The 22,632-nt window shown below is 32.8% G+C and overlaps 1 protein-coding gene across 2 annotated transcripts in view; it reads right to left on the bottom strand.

Moving 5' to 3' along the window:
* BCAT1 (branched chain amino acid transaminase 1) overlaps nt 1-22,632 on the bottom strand; it is a 104,147-nt gene that overhangs the window by 58,468 nt on the left and 23,047 nt on the right. For both annotated transcript variants that reach the window (XM_031938466.1, XM_023504472.2), the window contains exon 3: nt 9,289-9,489. In XM_031938466.1, the coding sequence (XP_031794326.1) occupies nt 9,289-9,489 (201 nt within the window). The remainder of the gene's footprint in view (nt 1-9,288; nt 9,490-22,632) is intronic.

Consider the following 22,632-nt stretch of genomic DNA (forward strand, 5'->3'; position numbering starts at 1 on the left):
TTTTTCCCTGGGATATTCTAAATAAATCATCTTCTGAAAATCTACATAATTTTCCTACTCTTTTTAAATGATTACTTTTCAAATTTCCTTCTCTTTGTATATTGCTATAGATGGTATTTCTCTTTTTTAAATTAATTTATTTTATTAAAAATAAACCTTGATTTATAAATCATGTTGGGAGAGAAAAATCAGAATAAAAGAGAAAAACCATGGAAGAGAAAAAAAAAAAACAGAAAAAAGAAGTGAACATAGCATGTGTTGATTTACATTCATTCTCCCTAATTCTTTTTCTGGATGCAGATGGCATTTTCTGTTTAAGTCTACTGGGACTGCTTTGGATCACTGAACCACTGAGAAGAACCACACATTCTTGCTGTTATTATTTACAATGTATTCCTGGTTCTGCTTCATTCAGCACTAGTTCATGTAAATCTTTCCAGGCCTTTCTAAAATCATTTTGTTCATCATTTTTTATAGAACAATAATATTCCATTACCTTCATATACCACAATTTGTTCAGCCATTCCCCAACTGATGGCTATCTATTCATTTTTCAATTCTTTGTCACCCTAAAAAGAACTTCTATAAACATTTTTGCACATGTGGGTCCTTTTCCCTCCTTAATGATTTCCTTGGGATATAGACCCAGTAATGTTACTGCTGGGTCAAAAGGTATGTAGAGTTTTATGGCCCTTTGGGCATAGTTCTAGAATGCCCTCCAGAATGGTTGAATTATTTCACAATGCCACCAATACATTAGTGTGCCAGTTTTCCCACACCCCCTCCAAAATTTATCATTATCTTTTCTTGTCATCTTAGCCAATCTGAGAGATGAGAGATGGTACCTGAGAGTTGTTTTAATTTTAATTTCTCTAATTAATAGTGATTTAAAGCATTTTTTTCATATGAGCATAGATGACTTTAATTTAAGTATCTGAAAATTATTCATATCCTATGACAATTTATCAATTGGGAATGACTTGTATTCTTATAAATTTGACACCATTCTTTATATATTTTAGAAATAAGACTTTTATCAAAAATAGTGAGTGCAAACATTTCCCCCCCACTTTGTACTTCCCTTTTAATCTTGTTTCTTTTGGTTTTGTTTGTACAAAACCTTTTCCATTTAATGTAACCAAAGTTGTCCATTTTGTCTTTCATAGTATTCTCTTTGATCATAAATTCATCCCTTCTTCAAATATCTGATAGGTAAATTATTACAGGCTTTCCTAATTTGTTTATGGTATCATTCTTTATGCCCAAATCATACAGCCATTTGGACCTTATTTTGGTATGAGGTGTAATATGTAGGTCTATGACAAGTTTCTGATATATTGTTTTCCAGTTTTTCCAGAAATTTTTGTCAAATATTGAGTTCTTATTCCTGAAGCTGGAGTTGGGGGTTTATTAAATAATAAATTACTATAGGCCTTAATTATTGTGTCATATGCATCTAATCTATTCCACTGATCCACCATTCTATGATGTACTTAGAGAATCCTAGAAAATCATCCAAACAGCTACTGGAAACAACAGCTTTAGCAAAGTTGCAGGATATAAAATAAGCCTATACAAGTCATCAATATTTCTGAATATTACTGACAAAGACCATATGCAAGAGATAGAAAGAGAAATTCCATTTAAAAATCACTATAGACAAATAAAATATTTGGGTATCTACTTGCCAAGATAATCCCAATAACTATGAACATAATTATAAAACATTTCTCACACAAAGTGATGTCTATCACTTTATCAATTGCTCTAAGTATATCATCATATCAACTCCAAAGAGTGATAGTTTTATTTCTTCATTGCCTATTCTAATTCCTTTCATTTCTTTTTCTTTTTTTATTGCTAAAGCCAATATTTTTAGTACAATGTTGAATAATAGCGGTGATAATGGGAATTCTTGTTTCACTCCTGATCTTATTGGGAATGTGTCAAGTTTCTCTCCATTACAAATAATGCTTGCTGCTGGTTTTAAATAAATGCTGCTTATTATTTTAAGGAAAGCTCTTTATCCCTCTGCTCTCTAATGTTTTTAATAGGAAAGAGTGCTGTATTTTTTCAAAAGCTTTTTCTGCATCTATTCAGATTATCACATTATTTCTGCTGGTTTTATTATTGATATGGTCGATTATGATAATAGTTTTCCTGATATTGAATCAGTCCTGTATACCTGGTATAAATTTCATTTGATCATAGTGCATTATAATCTCTTTCATAATATTTTATTTAAAATTTTTGCATCAATATGCATTAGGGAAATTGATCTGCTATTCTCATTCTTTCTTTTGGCTCTTCCTGGTTTAGGTAATAGCACCATATTTCTGTTATAGAAGGAATTTGGCAGGATTCCTCCTTTTTTCAATTTAGTTGAAATTTTTTTCAACTAATTTTCAATTTTTTCAAATAGTTTACATAGTATCGAAATTAATTGTTCTTTAAATGTTTGGTAGAATTCACTTGTGAATCTATCTGACCCTGGAGAGGCTTTTTTTTTTTTTCAGAATGTTAAATTAATGGCTTTGTTCATTTTTTTTCCTAAAATGAGATCATTTAAGTAATTTTTTCCTCTTTTATTAATCTGAGCAATTTATATTATATTATATTAGAAATTTTACTTTTAATATCTATTTCATTGTTTACAGTATCCTTTATCAAGATATACTTTCCTTCTTTATCTTTTTTAATTAGAACTATTTTTACTTTTGCTTTATCTGAGATCAGAATTAGTACCCCTGCTTTTTTTTTTTTACTTCAACTGAGGCAAAATAAATTCTGTACCAGTCTTTTGTCTTTACTGTGTATGTGTCTCTTTGTTTCATATGTGTTTCTTGCAATCAACACATTGTAGGATTCTGTTTTTTTTTAGTCCACTCTTCCATTTATTCCTATTTTATGGGAGAGTTCATCCCATTTAGATTCACAGTTATGATCACCAGCTCTTAATTTCCCTCCAGCTTATTTTCTCCCCTGTATATATTTTTCTTATCTTTCCACCCAGTACTTAGTAATTTTTATTTTTACTAATCAGACCCACTACCTTATCTTTTATAACCCCTTCTCCTTTTATCTTTTTTCTAGTATTTCTGTCCTCCCTTCTATCTTGCCCCTCCTTTTTTCCCCTTTCTCCTCCTACTTCTTTAGAGAGTTAGATAAATTTCTATGCCCAATTGAATGATTAAGTTATTTCTTCTTAAGCCAAAACTATTAAGATCCCATTTCAGACAAAGCTCATAGCCTTCCATTCTTTCCCTAGATTGCAATAGGTCTTTTGTGACTCTTCATGTGATCTAATTTGTCCCACTGTACCTCTCTTTTTCTCTTCTTCCAATACAGACCTTTTTTCCATTCCTTAATGTCTTTTTTTTATATCAGCATATCAGAGTCTATTCACAACCATACCCTCAGTTTATGTAATGCCCTACTTTTGTCTGCCCCAGTACCAATTATAGTACTCAAGAGTTACAGATATCATTTTTCCATCTAGAGATGAAAACAGTTTAACATTGAAATAATATATATTTTCCCCTGTTTACTTTTCTATGCTTCTCTGCACTCTTGGTTTGTAGATTAATTTTTTGGTTTAGTTCTGGGTTTTCCAATAGAAATGATTGAAAGTTCCATTGCCTCCCCTAAAAAATGATGCTCAAGTAATGAATTGAACCAGCTACACCCAGTGAAAGAACTCTGGGAGATGACTATGAACCCCTACGTAGAATTCCCAATCCCTCTATTTTTGTCTGCCTGCATTTTTTATTTCCTTCACAGGCTAATTGTACACTATTTCAAAGTTCAGTTCTTTTTGTGTAGCAAAATAACTGTTTGGACATGTATACTTATATTGCATTTAATTTATACTTTAACATATTTAAGATGTATTGGTCCCCCATCTGGGGGAGAGGATGGGGGGAAGGAGGGGAAAAATTGGAACAAAAGGTTTAGCAATTGTCAATGCTGTAAAATTATCCATACATATAACTTGTAAATAAAAAGCTATAATAAAAAAATAAAAATAAATAAAAAATGATGCTCAGTCTCACTGTGTAGTTAATTCTTGGTTGTACCCCCAGGTCATCTATGTCTTCTAGAATATGGTATTCCAACCTTTCCAATTCTCTGTTGTAAAAGCTATCAGATCCTGGATAATCTTGACTATTGCTCCTTAATTTTTGAATTGTTGTTGTCTGGCAGCTTGCAATATTTTCCTTGAGATTGTAGTTCTGGAGTTTTACAACAATGTTCCTTGGCTTTTTCCCTATTGTATCTTTTTCCAAAGGTAATTAATGGATTCTTTCAATGAGTATTTTCCCTGATTTTGTTTCTAAAATATTGGGGCAGTTTTCCTTGATGATCTTTTAAAGAATGCTATCTAGGCTCTTATTTTGGTCATGGTCTTCAGGTATACCAATAATTTTAAAATTGTCTCTTCTGGATCTATTTTCCTGGTTTGCTGTTTTTCTAATGAGGTATTTCACATTTCCTTCCATTTTTTTTCATTCTTTATAATTTGTGTGATTGATTCTTCATGTCTCATTGAGTCATTAGTTTCCATTTGTCCTGTTCTTTCTTCAGTTAGCTTGTGTATCTTTTTTCCCCTTTGGTTAATTCTACTTTTGAAAACATTGTTTTCTTCAGTGGATTTTTTTTTATTTGACCAACAGTATTTTTTAAGAAACCGTCTTCTTTTTCTAAGCTGTTGACTGTCTCTTGAATACTATTCATTTCTTTTCTCATTTTTTTCTTCTGCCTCTGTTATTTGTCTTTTATGAGCATATCCAAGAAGCCTCTTTGGGCTTGAGAACAATTCATATCCCTCATTCTTTGAGATTTTCTCAGTGGACATTTTGTCCTTGTCTAATTTGATGTTTTGGTCTTCCCTGTCACCATAGTAGCTTTTTAAGTTCAAGGTTCTTTTCTGTTTCTTGCTCGTTTTTTTCCTTTTCTTTTGGTATTTCCTCTTTTATTTTTTATTTATTTATTTTTTTTACTTTTATGTTTGAGCTGTGTTCCTGGGGTAAAGGCAGTACTATCCCAAGCTTCTTGTGAAGTTGTGAACCCTGGCTTTGAGCACAAGAGCCCACTGTGTTTACAGGGGATAGCTTTGCCTACTCTTTCCAAGAAATACCTGATTTCCCAGAGTTTGTCTTCTATGCTGGGACTGGAGACTGCTCTACTGATCTGCTTCTCTACTGAGCCAGGATTGAAGGTCTCAGTTGCTACTTGGCTGTGATTAAGACCCTCTTACTGACTTTCCCAGAGTCTGTCTGAGCTGGGCTAAACATCCTTCTCATTCTAGTGAGACTGACTTTTCTTGAAGTTTTTCCAATGTATTTTAAATTGGAGAATGGTTTCATTCCATCAGACTTTGTTCAGAGGCTTGGTTTTTTTAGAGAAACTGGGAGAGTTTGAGCAGCTTTCTGGCTTCTTCTATACATGACAGTTCTAATGCTACATCAAATAATAGTAGGAAAAGTGGTTGTATTTGCTTTATACTTTAATCAAAAACAGCCTAATTAAACACCTATTATGTGACAGGTTCTATGCTAAGTATCAAGGATACAAAGAAGAGCAAAACAATCTTTATTCTCATGAAGATTATAAACAAATGGGGGAAACACACAAACGACTATGTACAAATGAGATCTAAACAGAATATAATGTGAGATTTGAAAATGAAAGGCAAAAACAATTAGCACTGGATATATAGATCTGACAATTATCAGAAGAGATGATAAATCCAAGGGAGCTGGTATGGAGGGAAAAGAGAATCAAGATCAGAATAGAATCCTGGGGGATACTCACTGTTAGTAAACATGACCTGGATGAAGACCCAGCAAGGAAAACTGAGAAGGAACACTCAAACAAGTAGGAGAAACAATGTCACTTTACAAAGAAAATTTCCTCAAAACAATGCTGTAACATTGGTAATACAATATCATTATTCCCATCTTTCAAATGAGGGAACTAAGAAAGAAAGACAAGTTAGACAGAGGAGCCAGGATTTGTATTCCAGTTTTCTTAATCCAGAGATGGTATTCTTTTCATTTCATATATTATGATTCCCCTCAAACCTCAACATTTTGAGTCTACCAAACCCACAAATTGGTCCTCTTCAAAAAAGGACACCCATAAACAACAGCAATAATAATAACAATGATTAGCAGCCAGTGGAGCACATCCAACTCTAATTGAAGCAAATTTCTCTAACTCTTTATTGGTTCTTTTCTACCTTTCACACACTAAATGAGATGAAAGCACTTAAAGTTTATATATTAAATAAAAGTGGGCAAATGAAAGGTTTAGTCAACAAAGTATGTTTCCAAAATTGTTTCTGGAAGACAAAGAACAAAGGGAAAGTCAAATCTAAATTTTTCATGTGAATTCAAAAACAGGTTAGTGTCACTTACATTCCAACAGTTTAAAAATATACAGAAACTCAGTGTCAGCTAGAGTATTCAAGCTGAGATATTTTTTAAAACTCTTAAGCATAAAATATTTACTAAATGAAAAGGCAAATGCAATAATAATTATTGCAAAACAGTAGCTCAACAGAAGGCAAAAGCAAAAATATTGAAAGTGTAACAATCCATTTAGAAATCTGAGCTACACTCTCCTACCCAACATGTCCAATAACCTTGGAGGAAAGTAATGACCTAGTAAGGAGGATATGAGTAATAAAAATCTATATATTCAGGGTATTTAAAACTCTAGATTGCATGTCTGTATACTAGTGGTCTGTTTTAGAGAAAAATGTTAAAACACTTGATGTATAAGTCACTATTCTTGGATCCAATTATTCAGAACTGGGCTGAAAAATCTCTTCTCCAAATCTGATTTTTAAAGGGTTAGAGTGGGGCAGCTATTTGATGCAGTGGATAGAGCAGCAGCCCTGAAGTCAGGAGGACCTGAGTTCAATTCTGATCTTAGACACTTAACATGTCCTAACTGTGTGACCCTGGACAAGTCACTTAACCCCAATTGCTTCAGCAAAAAATAAATAAATAAATAAAAATAAAAAGGGTTGGAATGCTATATTTTAAGATGGTAAATGACACATAGAGAAAGAAGAAAATAGCATTTATTAAGTGCCTACTGTGTCTCAGATAATGTGCTAAACAGTTTGTAAATATTATCTCATTTGAGTCTCTACCTGAGAGATAGGTACTATTATTATGCCCATTTTATAATTGAGTAGACTGATGCAGACAAAGATGAAGTCCATGGTTACATAGCTAGTAGGTGTCTAAGCTCAAATTCAAAGTCAGGGTATAAGAGCTAAGGAAAAGGGGGTGGAGACTTACTAAGTTGGGTACATCCAGAGTTAATTCATACAAAGGAGATACTATCATAACTGTAGAAAACTCAAAATTATGAGTGGAGGACAAGTTCATTTATAAATTGGGAAAGAACTGGATAAATAATATCATTTCAAGAACATAAGCATATGTTCATGGATGCATATGCACCCAAACTAATGCACATAGGTACCTTGCCCCAGGAATGGGAATGGTCTGCCTAAACAGCAAATTCATAGTTTCGGAGATAATCTGCTTATAATCTATCAACCAGCCATTATCCTTTCTAAATGTGTGTGTGTGTGTGTGTGCATATGTGGGTACTGTTCCTACTTTCTCTAGTCCCTTGAGTTTAGAAAGAGATATGCTAAGACTTCCTAAAAAATATACTACTATACCATTTATTTGCAATTTAGACACAATTTTAATATACAAGCAGAACATGAAATAACTGCTATAAAATGTTTGGCACAGTATCTGTGTCTTCATACACTATTGATACCAGTGAAATTTTTGAGATTTTCTTGAAAACTAAAATGAAATACATTTGGGAAAAATGATAAAATGTCTATTTTCAACATAACTGCTCTTCTCCAAACCTCAACAGATTTCAAAAATATTTTTGACTCATCAATCCATAATAAATATCTTATTTGACTCACCAATTAATCAATCAAAATTTATTAAACACATTATATATTAACAGCTTTCTAAACCCTGGATATACAAAAACAATAATGAAACAGTCTACTGTCAAGAAGTATACATTGTAACAGAAAGACAACATATACATCTAAAGGTTAGACAAATTATTTGGAAAATAATACAAGATAATGTAGAGGATGAGATACTAGAAGCTGTGGTAAACTGGGAAAGGTCTATGCAAGAGATATCTGATCTGTTAAGAAAGAAACTATGGGAAGGTAAAGAATCAGTGCATTCCAGGCATAGGGGACAGGCTATACAAAGTTCCAGAGCTGAGAATGAACCTGTTCCCCCTTTTCTACCTATCATCATTGACTCCTCTATTCCTTATATAATTAGACTGTTATCATGTTGATATACTAGGCAAGACTATTCCACAGCCATTCAAGACAAGTCTGTGATCAGCATTGTCACTAGTAAAAGTAAACCATATACAAGTTGGACAACTGAGTCTAAAGAGACAATAGTTCAACCACAACTGCTGGTGAGAAGGATCTTGCTCTCTAATTTGAAGTTCCTATTAAAAATCAAATAAAAATATGAATGGAGAATACTTCATTTTTCATTGGGCTGTAACTGAGTTGCCTTGTACTAATTTCTTTTTTGTCCCCTCCCCAAGTATCTGGGCCAAAATTTTTCTTCATCATTCCCAATATATTCATTATTTCAGGAGATAATGTGTGAAAACACACACACACACACACACACACACACACACACATACACACACACATACACATATGCCATAATAAGATGAAAAGAGAAAGATTCCTTTCTCAACCTCTAGGTAGACTTATAAAATAATGCCTGAAGAGAGACATTAAACTAAACTGTCTCTTTTAGCATTCAAAACTATAAATGTTATTACTAGTCATAAAAGTATTCAACTCTTTTTGAAATCTGACCATACTATTTGATTGGGATTTTTCCACAGTAATAACAGACTGAAATGAAACATAAATGATATATAAAATGTTAATTACCGACTTTTGATTATGTAAATTTCTCTATGAAATTGCCTTTCTATTGGCTTTCAATGATCTTTTCAGTCCCCCTTTATGAACTATATAATTATCTAAGGAATATGTAATGACCTCCTCTTTAATTTGTCTGCCAAAAAAAATGACGGTAGGCATAAGAAATTTCCCAAATGAACTTCATAAAATAAAAATAAGTTGTTTCTTTTTTTTACAAAAATCCAATGCACAAAAGCTATTTTAGGATATGCATGCAATGCATTGTTGAAAATACATATCATAAGAACTATATTACTTACTTCCACTGCATAGTGAAGGGCTGATGAGCCAGGATGCAATGACAGGTTCTCAAGAGGCTTTATTTGAGGCTTTTCCCATCCAAAGTTCAAAGACCATTCTATTGTCAACATGTGATCCGTGAAAACAGTCCCAAACACAAGATTATTTGGGTCTGGTTTTTCTTTTAAAATGGTGGCTGGTGTAATGATTAGATCTTTAGCCTAAAAGAAAAATAAAAGATTTGGGTTTTTAACATCATAACCATTTAATAATATTTGCTGAAAAAAATCCATCAGATGTATACCTAGTCTTAGCAAATTTGATATTTTAAAAAATAGAGGAATTTACTGATCAATAAAACAAATATATAACTAATACAATATAAATACATTTGTGTAAATAGATTTATATGAAGTTTTACTTCAGTTTATCATCATAGGATAAAAATCTATTCCAGAAGAGTATAAATTGTGAATAGCAAAACAAAGTTTGTCCAATATTTGATGATTTTTAATCCATAACAATTAGAGAACAGATGCAATCCACATCACTTAAAGAAATACCACATCAATAAAATCATGGCTATTGAGTAAAATACTAAGAGAAAACTGATTCTGCTTTCTGAGGACAAGTCTAGATAAATACATAGAAGTTTAGGATCAATAAACACTTAAGAACTAATTCTTTGACCATTGCAACCCAAGAAATGAAGTTCACCACCAAATGATCCTGAACTAGATGCCTCTCTCATTGCTTCTTTCATGACAGTGATAGAATGGTAGAAGGGGGAACAGAATACTATGAATTATATAGTTTTTTAAAAATCTTTTCTAAATGTTGATTTAAAAAGACAATGATAAAAAATTTTTTAAATTTGCAAAACAAAATAAAACAAAGCAAAGAAAACACGGTCATGTTCCCATCAGAACATCAGGGTACATTCCAAATACATAACAACAAATTACCAGTTCAAGAAAAAAATATATATAATTACATATATACACATATATGTATATACATACTAATAGAGAAATTATATCCATAAATGCCCATCTTTTCTTTACTTCCTTGCAAAATGTTCTTTTGTTCTCTGATGCATACCTTTTTTACTTTATTCTTTTTTCCTTTCTCTTCCCTCCTACTGTCCCCAGGCAGACTATAGTTAAAAAAGGATATATTTATGTAAACATATGTAGACATATATACATACACATACATACAAACATACATACATACATACATTCACCTCCCACCTACACTCACATCTTTTCTATCCCTGATGACTCTTTACTTTAATTCTGTTCCTTAACATGCCTTGCTATTATATAACCTTTCTTCACCCATGGATCCTTCCCTTGACTTCTTCCCTCACTCTTTGTTTCCCAGTTCAGCCATCCCTACCCCTTTGTTTCTTTATAGATTTTGGAGGGTGCTATATCCTTCATGGCATATATGTCGTGTTGCCTATGGAACCCATTCCTGATGTGAGTAGGTTTTCAGAATTATGAGCCCTCCTCCCCTCTTTAATATCTTTATGTTTTTTTCTTCCTCTGTACCTCATTTGTATAGGATTACTATTTTTACCCTAACTCTGCCTCAATCTTTCTTTTGAGTTATCCTTTTGTTGATGTCAATCTTAAACATATGGCATACATTTCTCATGTGAAAATAAATAAATAATTTGTCCATGTTGAGTTCCTTGAAATTGATCTTTGATATTGCCTCTTATATGTTAAATTTTCTATTAAATTCAGGTTCACTTCATATAAAGTCCTGAAAAATCCATAAGTCTGTTGAATGTCTTTTTTTTCTCATTCACTATGATAGATAATTTTGCAGAATATGATATTTTTGGCCACAGACCTAATTCATTTGATTTCCAGTAGATATGATTCCAGGACCTATGGTCTTTTATTGTGGCTTCTGATAACTTCTTAACAATTCTAATTGTAGCTCCAGCATATTTGAATTGTTTTTTTTTCTTATTTCTTGCAAAATTTTCTCTTTGATCTGGGGGTTTTGAAATTTGGCAATAATATTCCTACATGTTTTCTACAAAGGATCTCACTGAGGTGGTGATGACAGAATTTTTCTATTTCTACTTTCTCTTTAAGTTTATCATTCCAGGACAATTTTCTTAGATTATTTCTTGTATTATTATGTTAAAGTTCTTTTCTTGGTTAGAGCTTTCAGGCAGTCCAATTATTCTTATGTTTTTCCTTGATCTGCTCTCCAGACCTGTCATTTTTCTTATAAGGTGTTTCACATTGTGTTCTATTTTTTCATTGTTTATCATCTGTTTTGCTATTTCTTGGTCTCTCACATCTTCACTGACTTTCCCTTACCCAATTCTAATTTTCAAAAAGTTATTTTCATCTTTGAGACTCTGTATCTCCTTTGCTAATTGAGTAGCTTTTTTATAATCTTTTTCTTGGATGTTTTTTTTTTGTTTGTTTGTTCTTTTAGTTTTTTTCGTTGTCTCTCATTTGATTTTTAAATTCTTTTTTGAGTTCATCTATAAATTCTCTCTGGGCATGGAGCCATTTCATGTGACTCTTTGGGTAGAAGCTTTTTTTTTTTTTTTACTTCAGTGTCTTCCTCTAAAGATGAACCCCCATCCTCCCTATTGCCACAATAAGTTTCTGTGATGGGATTCTTTCTTCTTTGCCAGTTCCTTTTTTTTTTTTCAAATAAGAGGTATTAGTGCAAGCACATCTAATCATAGAGTGGGATGGATGGTGCCTCAAGCTTCACTTCAGTTCTCCCAGCTGACCTGGAACCCCAAATCAAGAGCTCCCCTCTCCAGCAAGTGCCTACAGCTAGCAGCATCCCTGTCCCACTGCCTCTGCACTCATGGTTGTGCTGATTCCTTCCAGCCCAGGGCTGGGTTTCTGCAGCACAGCTGGGACTGATATTCCAGATAAGCCAAAGTACCCATAGTCTTACAGACTCAGACCCTGACTCCACAAACAATCCAGGAGTTGAAAGCATCTATGATTTCAGCTGAGACTTATCCAAACCCAGCTAGCCCCAAGATTCCCCATTATATATTTCTGCAGAGATGGCCTAGAGATTTTTGTACTTCACATGAATTAATCCTTGCCCAAGGTCGTACTAGGAGGACTCCTGTTTTGCCCAAGTTTTCTTGATTTTTTCAACAGTCTATGTTTCCCTGAGGCACATATTTATTCTATTTTCTCCAGAAAATCTGGAGAGCTTGAAATTAATCAAACTACTCTACCATCTTCCTAGAATACTCTCCAATTACATAGTTTTTAAGATTCTATAGGTGCTATATAGCACCTATATGCTATATATAGAGTTATCCTCTATATATAGCTTTCATCATAGGCCCAAAAAAATGGCCACTTCTTCAAGGAGCTCACATTCTAATGAGGACACAATGCAAAAAAATGAGAATACAAAATGTACACACACACACACACACACACACACACACACACAGAGAGAAAGAGAGAGACAGAGAGAGAGAGAGAGACAGAGAGAGAGAGAGAGACAGTTTCTGTGCAAGATTAAAAGTAAACTCAGATGTAAGGCTTTTATTGTTTTATGCTGTCATCCTTTTATGTCTAAATCCCTTTGTATCCTTTTGATCTTATCCTGGTATATACTGAAATGTTGATCTACACTACTTTTTTAGTTGATTTCTCTAGGATTTTCCAAGTACACTGTTACATTATCTGCAGGGTGAAAATTTTGTTTTCTCACTGACTATATTGATTACTTCAATTTCTTTTTTTGTTTCTTTAGTCTTAGCTGATATTTCTAGTACAAAACTGAGTAGTAGTCATAATAGGCATCCTTGTTTCACTCTGCTCTTATTGAGGTTTCTTAACATATTCCATTACAAATAATGCTCACTAGTAACTCATAACTCATAACTTAGGTTATGGAAAGTTATATTTATTCCTGTCCTTTCTAACATTTTTAATACAAAGGAGTATTCTGTTTTGTCAAAAAGTTTTTTCTTCATCTATTGAGATAATCATATGATTACTGTTGAATTCGTTATGGATATGGAAAATTATGCCATTAATTTTTCTAATTTTAAACTAGTCCTGCATTCCTGGTATAAACCCCACCTAATCAGAATGCATGTTTTTTGAGATATATTGCTATAATCTTCTTGTTATTATTTTATTTAAATTTTTCATCAATATTCAATAGGGAAATTGTATTGCAGTTTTTTTTCTGTTTTAGGTATCATCATCATTTATATATCACAAAAGGAATTTGGTAAAACTGTCTTTAGCTATTTTTAAAAATAGTTTATATAGTACTGGACTTAATTTTTTTTTAAATAATTGATAGAATTCACTTATGAGACCATCTGATTCTAGTGATTTTTTTTCTTAAGGAGTTCATCAATGGCTTTTTACAATTTCTATTTCTCTTTAAGTATGGTATTTCCTCTTCTGCTAATCTAGACAATTTATATTTTATATTTTTGTTACTATTCATCCATTTAATTTAGATTATCGGATTCATTGACATATAACTAAACAAAATAGCTCCTAATGATTGTATTAATATCCTCTTTATTGGCAATGAATTCACTTCTGCTATTAGTTATTTGGTTTTCTTTTTCTTTTTGTTAATCAAATGAACAAGTGATCTATTTATTATATTTTTCACAAAAATTTTATTAATTTAATAGCTGTCTTTCAATTTTATTCATCTCTCCTTTGATTTTCAAGATTTTCAATTTGATGTTTTATTGGAAATTTTTTATTTACTTTTTTTCTAGTTTTTTTTAGTTGTGTGCCCAATTCACTTATCAACTTTCTCAATTTTATTTGTTTAAGCATTTACAATATAAATTTCCCCCCTAAATACTGTTTTGTCTGTATCCTATAAATTTTGGTATGTAGTTTCATCATTCTCTTTAAATGATTTGTTTTTTGATTCATGCCTTTTTATGATGGATTATTTAGTTTCCAATTGATTTTAATCTGCTTGCATTATGTTATGAAAAGATGCATTTAATATTTTTGCTTTTCTGCATTTGATTTGAGGATTTTATGTTCTAATACATAGTCAAATTTTGTTTAGGTGCTATGTATTACAGAGCAAAAGTTCTGTTGGATATGTTATTTTTGGTTGTAATTCTATCTACTTTGCCCTCTGGGGTATCATATTCCAAGACCTTGAATTCCTTAACATAGAAAATGTTAAATTTTGTTGCTATCCTAATTGTGGCTACATGATATTTCAATTTTTTTTTCTGATTGCTTGAAATATTTTTTCCCTGAACTAGGAGCTCTGGAAATTAGCTATAATATTTCTGGGAGTTTTCATTTGGGGATCTCTGCCAGGAGCTAATTTATGAATTCATTCAATTTATATTTTACTCTCGGGTTTTAGAATGTCAGGGCAGTTTTCTTTGATAATTTCTTGAAAAAAAAATTCTTTTTTGAACATGTCTTTAAAGTAGTCCAACAATTATTAAATTATCTCCCCTAAATCTATTTTCTAAGTCAGTTGTTTTTCATGCTTCTATTTTTTTTTTTTTATTTCTTTGATTTTATAGAATTGTTTTGTTTTGGTTTTGGTTGTTTTTGGTTTGAGGTTTTTTTTTTTGGTTTGCTTTTTTTTTTTTTTTTTTTGCTATCTCAGAGAATTATTAGTTTCCAATGATCTGATTCTAATTTGAAAGGAATTTTTTTTCAATGACCTTTTGTATCTCCTTTTCCATTTTGTCAATTTTCTTTTTTTATTAAAACTTTTTATTGACAAAACATATGGATGAGTAATTTTTCAACACTAACTTTTGCAAAACCTTGTGTTCCAAATTTTCCCTCCTTTCCCCCACTCTCTGCTCTAGATGGCAGGTAATCCAATACATCTTAAATGTGTTAAAATGTATATTAAATCCAATATATGTATACATATTTATACAGTTATCTTGCTGCACAAGAAAAATCAAATCAAGAAGAAAAAAACTAAGAAAGAAAATAAAATGCAAACAAATAACATAAAGAGTGAAAATTCAATGTTGTGGTCACACTCAGTTCCCAGTCTTCTCTCCTGGTATAGATGGCTCTCTTCATCACAAGATTATTGAAACTGATCTGAATCATCTTATTGTTGGAAAGAGCCACATCCATCAGAATTTAGCATCACATAATCTTATTGTTGCCATGTGCAATGATCTCCTGGTTCTGCTCATTTCACTTAGTATCAGTTCATGTAAGTCTCCCCAGGCCTCTCTAAAAATCATCCTGCTTATTGTTTCTTATAGTACAATAATATTCCATAACATTCATATACCATAACTTATTCACCCATCCTCCAACTGATGGGCATCCACTCAGTTTCCAGTTCCTTGTCACTACAAAAAAGGCTGCCACAAACATTTTTTGTACATGTGGGTCCCCTTTCCTCTTTTAAGATCTCTTTGGGATATAAGCCCAGTAGAAACACTGCTGGATCAAAGGGTATGCACAGTTTTTAAATTTTCTTTTTAAAGAGTTCTCTTCAGTGGATTTTTGTGCTTCTTTTGTTATGTAGTTATTCTGTTTTTTTTTTAATATTATTTTCATCAGTACTTTTTATGTCACCTTCACTAAACTCATAACTATTTTTCATGATTTTCTTGTATCACTCATTTCTCTCTCTTTTTTTTCCACAAATTTTCCTCTATCTTTCTTTTTTTATTTTTAAAATCCTTTTTTGAGTTCTTTCAAGACTTCTTTTTTGGTCTGGAGACCAATTGTCATTTTTCTTTGAGATTTTGGATGTAACAGTTTTGATGTTGTTGTGTTCTCAGTTTCTACTTTGATCTTCCCCATTACCAGAATAACTTTTTTGGTTGCTTGCTCTTTTTTCTAGTCTACTTTTTTTTTTAATTTGTCTTAAAGCTGGGATCTGCTCCTTGGGTTAAAGTGGGCACTGTCCCAAGCTTCAGTTTTTTGTGCTGCTGAGGGTCTTACAAATCCTCCTTTCTTTTCCCATTTTTTCCTCTACCACCCTTGTCTTTCTCTTTAACTCTTCCAGGAATTCTTGCTGGGCTTGAGTCCAATTAGCATTTTCTCTTTGACATTTTATAGCTCTTTTCACATTGTTGTCTTCTTCTGAGTTTATGTTTTAGTATTTCCTGTCATTGTAGTAGCTTTTTGTTAAGTTCTTGATGTTTGTTAATTGTCCAGTCTGTTTCTTGACTGAACTTTATATTAAAAATGGGCCTTTGCTCACCTACAAGAGAGGAGATATTATTCCAAGCATCAGGCTTTTTCATGATCCTCTTTTCAGAGCTAGTTTTAGAAGTCTATAATTTCTGCTTCCAAAGTTGTGTGATCTGGGGAGAAGTGTGAACACTGCTCTCTTTGGTTTTTATGCAGGAAGTTCCCTGTAACCACAAGTCCTAGAGCTCCTCTTTGCCTTATAACTGAAATCAAGTCCCAAGTTCTCCTTCAGATGAAAGCTCTAGAGTTTTTCTCTGCCTTTGTACTGCAACCAGGGGCCCCTGTTCCCTTGCAACTTAGTACAAGTGGTCTTCTTGGTATGAAAATGCAATCCTGAACCATATATGAGTCATATAAGTGCAAGTTGTATCTAGTGCTAGCAAAATTTCCCCTGTATCCACTTTCTGACCAGTTGTACAAGCCCCTTACTTTTCCTGGGCTGAGAGTTCCTACAGCTGCTGCTGATGCTCTTTCAGCTGCCTCCAAGGCCCACCACTGATGCTGCAAGTCCTGACCTCAGTGTTATGGACCTCCCCTGTCAATCTTCTAAATTTTCTAATGCAGGAAAATGTTCACCCTGACTTTTTGTTGATACATATGCTCAAAGTTTGATTTTTAAGCATTTTCAACATTTTGTTATGTGGGGAAATATTGAGAAATTAAGCTGGGTTGCTGTCCCATCTATTCTACCATCTTGGCTCCCATTCTCTACTTTGTTTTCATTACACAATGGAATGTTGCCTTTGTTTCTAAAAGTTCACAGTCATCATTTAGTACTGAAAGGATTATGTTGTCAAAGCACTGCAGATCACAGCAAGTGGTTCTATAGAACAGTATCATCAAAACAGATTTTTGCTACAAAAATATCTTTCAGAAAAGACTTTCAGGCCTATATATTCATTCTTTGTATGTATGTGTGTCATATAATTTCTTAACTACTTATTCAAAATCTCAGGCAATAGGAGAATGCAGCAGTTTCAATTTTTTTTCAGTGATTTTAAATGAAATACAAATATCTCAGACAGGCATCATAGATAAAGTAATTGACAGGTGACAAATATCAGAAAGACCTAAATTCAAGCACATTCTCTATAATGTATTCTAGCAGTAGAACCACAAAAGAATCACCTGTAAATCCTACAAGGTGAGGAGTTGCATCAGAGGAAAAATGTTCCTGCCCCAAGGAGTATTCTCCATACCAATAAAACTGCAAAACTGTACCCACACAAATGAATAAACATTACATAGATATTTCTAATGGCAGTCCTTTGAAATGTATTTATATTCATTTTAAAGTGCATTTTTCTAATCATAAAACTGGCACTTGTAAAATTGACAATGTTAGCTGATGAAATTGATACAAATGCAAAAATGACTAGCAATATGTATATATTCTGCTTCATGTGATATCACTGTGTCTACTATAATTTTAATTCACAAGAGAGTGAGCAAAAGATTTAATTCCCATATTCATCCAATACCTGACATTTGAATTAATATAGATGACAAATAGAACAGTGTGAGATTCAATCTAGATTTAAGGGAGGATTTTGTGCTGAAAATCCCTATTCACTTAACATTTAATACAAGTCAGTGAACTTCAACTTGCTAACAATAAAAATGTCTTCAGACCAATTCTAAAATGAAATAGATTTGAAAAAGTGCTCTCAAGGAAAAAAGGGCCTCTATTTTTATAGTCAAGAAAGTATTCCTGCAGTTATCAATGTTAGAGAAAAACAAAAACTCTAATGATGATTCAATACATAATGAGATACACAATATCCCTCAGGGAAAAAATGAAATATGATAAAGACTATGTTGACCTGAGACAAATATTTGCCAGTAAGCTGCATAATAATAACAATATCCTATTATATAATACCTGACAGCATTTTCATTTGTTAACTTATTTTTAAAAAATCATTATTATTAACCCCTCTCAAACATTTTTATTCCAATTTATTTCTCACCTAGAAATTTAGTTTATAAATGTGTGCATATACATGTATACACACATATATATATGCTATATTTTAAAATATATGCTTTGCATTTCCTCTTACCAACAGGTCAGTTTGATATTACTAATAAAGATACTCTAAATTATTAAGGTTATAAATAAGCATTTATTTTTTCTCCTTCCATTCCCCTTCAATACTTTACTATTATAAATCTCATCAGACCTCACAATGACATTTGATGGCAACCATTAGTCATATTTTGGGCCCTGATTTGCTCAAAGTAAATGTAAATAGCAATTTTTTCTGTTTTGGCCAGAAACCCTGAGGAACTTTCCCTCCCAGGATGATCTTTTTTTTTTTCTCTTGCCTCATTTCTTATGCAGCCTTAATCACTGATTAGGCATTGCTTCAGTCAAACAGAGATCTGTTAAAGACCAGTTTAAAAAGGCCAAAACCTCCTACTACATCTAGAGTCATCTCCAGTTATCCTAATCTATAATTTTGCCACTGAACTCACATGGCTCCAGAGGAAAAAGTGACACTGGTGACTTTACACAGCTTTCACCCACTTGAATCCAATTTACTTGCATATTATAGTATCACCTCCTTGATGTCATGGTTCTCTTTAAAAATGAAAGAATAACAACTGAAAGTATTTACTATTTCAGTCCTTCAGTGGATTCACCATCTTATACATGTCCATATTTCCTCCATGAATGTACTTTGCACCTAATCCATGACTTCTCTGCAATAATACTCCAAGTATTGTCAATAAAGACAATAAGTATTTATAAAAAAAAAAAAAAACTCTACTACACTGTGGCCAGCAATGTGTATTCAAGATACAAATTAAAGAATGAAAAAATATTTTTCCACAAGGAAATTCCTTTCTAATGAAGGAAATAGACGGAAAGGAGGGAATTTGGGAAGAAGAGAAGGAGAGAGGAAGAAGGGAAAGAGAAAAGGGGGAAGTAAAGGAATTAATTTTATGTGTAAACAAGTATATTTATAGAAACTGAATAAATGAAAAATACAGCTGGGTGCTATAGGAGGGAACAGGCTAGCATTGAGGTGGAACAGAAAAGACTTCATACTGAAAATGATGTTTGAGTTACATCTTATAGGAATAGAGGAACTGTGAGTTAGATTTAAGAAGGGAGTACATTTCAGGCACAAGGTACAGCCAGTGCAACACAGAGATATTGTTATGAGAAACAAAGATCATGCTAGTTTGACTATACCAGAACACCAGTGGAAGATTAATGTCCAGTGATCTGTAAAGTTAGATTAGAACCAGGTTGTGTATGGTTTTAAAAGCTAAGCAGAGATTAGCCATAACAATAAGAGAAGAAAAAGAAATAGAAGTAATTAGAATAGGCAATAAAGAAACAAATCTATCACTCTTTGAATATGATATGATGGTATACTAAGAGAACCCTAAAGAATCAACAAAAACTCCTTGAAATGTTTACCAGCTTTAGCAGAGTTGCAGAATATAAGACAGACCCACATAAATCATCAGTATTTCTTTATATGATCAACAAAGTTCAGTAGCTAGAGATAGTTATTTAAAATAACGTAAACAATATATAATACTTGGCAGTCTACTTCAGTTAACAAAACACTTTTCATACAATTAAAGTATACAGATCTAAACAATCTGAAAAATACCTATTGCTCAAGGATAGGCCATGCCAATATAATAAAAATGACAATTCTGCCTAAACTAAATTATTTATTCAATGCCATACCAATAAAACTAGCAAAAAAAATTATTTGATAGAACTAAAAAAATCAGAACACAATTGATCTAAAAGAACAAAAAGTTGAGTATCAAAGAAATTATTTTTTTCAAATGCCAAGGAATGTGACCTAGTAATAAATACTAAATATCTGTGTATATTATTAGCAGATCTCTAAATACATAGCAGAAATTATCCAAATTATCTGATAGTGGCTTAGAAATAGAGTGGTGGGTCAATGGAAGAGAGTAGTTACACAAGATATAGTCAATGACCACAGAATCTAGCATTTCATAACCAAAAGGATTATTTGGGTTAAGAACTTACTACATGAAAAAAAAATTGCTATGAAAACTGGAAAACAATAGAACACAAAGTGGATATAGATCATCATCTCACACCAAATACCAAGATAAGGTAAAAAGGGGCAAGTAATTTAGACATAAAGAATGACACCATAAGCAAAATAGAAGAACAAGAATATATTACCTATCAGATCCATGGAGAGAGAAATAATTTATGGCTAAATAATGCATAGAGAGCATTATGAAAGGTAAAAGAGATCATTTTGATTTTTATTAAATTTAAAAACTTCTACACAAACAAAACCAATACAACTAAGATCGGAATGAAAACAGAAACCTGGGAAAGAATCTTCAAAGCAAGTATCTCTGATAAAAGCCTCCTTTCTTAAATATATAGATAACAGAGTCAAATTTATAAGAATATAAGCCACTTCCCAAATAATAAGTTATCAAAAGATATGAACAGGTAGTTCTCAGATGAATAAACCAGAGCTATCTATAGGTATATGAAGACGTACTGTAAATCATTTTTGATTAGAGAAATGCAAATTAAAGCAACTCTGAGATACTATCTCACAGCTATCAAATATGCTAATAGGACAAAAAAGGAAAGTGATAAATTTTGGGAAGGTTGTAGGAAAACTGGGACACTAATGCACTGTTGGTAGAATTGTGGGACTGATCCAAACATTCTGGAGAGAAATTGAGAATGGGCCCAGGGGGCCACACAACTGTTACCCTTTGATCCAGCAATACCACTACTAGGTGTATATCCCAAAGAGATCATAAAAAAGAGAAAAGGACCTATATATGCAAATACATATATATATATATATATGTATGTGTGTGTGTGTGTGTGTGTGTGTGTGTGTGTGTATACATTTATATATATTTATAGCAGCTCTTTTCATGGTGGCAAAATACTGGAAATTGTGGAGATTCCCACCAGTTGAATAATAGCTAAACAAGTTATAGTATATAACACACTGAAACATCATTATGCAGTAAGAAAAAGTAAACAGCTAGACTTCAGAAAATCTTGGAAAGACTTGTAGAAACCATTGCAAAGTAAAATGAGCAAAACCAGGAGAATATTGTACATAGTATCAGCAATGTTGTGTGATGATCAGCAGCTCTTTTCAGCGACACAATGATCTAAGACAAGCTCAAAGGACTCACACACACACAAAAAAAAAACAATGTTGTCCACATACAGATAAAGAACTGATGGATTGTAGATGATTTAATCAAAGTATATTATTTTTACTTACTTTACTTTTTCATAGGTTTTTTTTACCTTTTCATCTTTTTTTTTCACAACTATCATGAATATGGAAATATATTTTACAAAATAGCACATGTTTAACTTTTATCATATTGCCTACCATTTTTTTAAAAAAGAAGAGGGATGGAATGTGGGGAGAAAAATTGGAATTTAAAATTTTGTAAAAATTAATGCTAAAAATTGTCTTGACATGTAATTGGGGGAAAATAAAATACTATTAAGGGGAGAAGCTAAACAGAAGAATTTGTATTTTATCTGTGAGGCAACAGGATATCCTTGGAATTGACTAAACAGAAAATACCATGGTCAAAAAGTACTTAAAGAAAATTTCCAGCCAAGATGGCGGAGAAGGCACACGCAACTTTCTAAGCTCTTCTCTTACCCTCTTTATCAATATTATATCGAGCCTCAAAAATAGTCTTGATTGCTACAATTCGTAAAGATAAGAAGTATAACAACTCACCAGCCGAAGAAAATCTGCAGTCTCCCCAAAAAAGGTTTGTTCCGGGGTTAGGGGGGAGATCAGCGTAGACTGGGAGAGAAATTAGGTTCCGAGGAGAGCCTCAAACGGAAAGTGAGAGCACAGATCTCAGCACAAGCTTGCAGCACCAACCGCAGTACGGGGCTTTTCCTTGGGGCAGTTGTGAACCTGCACAGCAGGAGGGCACAACCCAGGTTAGCCTCTAATCTGTGCAGTGGGGGGCTCGGCTTGGGGCCATAGAGCTTTCACAGGGCCGATTTGCATCGGGCAGAGACTGTTGGGGCAGAGACTGCCAGGCAGAATTCCGGTAGAATCTGTGGTTTGCAGTCAGCTGCTAATACCCACAGCCCCACTAGAGGCTCTAGCCTGGGGCAGTGACACTTTC

This window comes from Sarcophilus harrisii, chromosome 5, assembly GCF_902635505.1.
Source record: "Sarcophilus harrisii chromosome 5, mSarHar1.11, whole genome shotgun sequence".
NCBI lineage: Eukaryota > Metazoa > Chordata > Mammalia > Dasyuromorphia > Dasyuridae > Sarcophilus > Sarcophilus harrisii.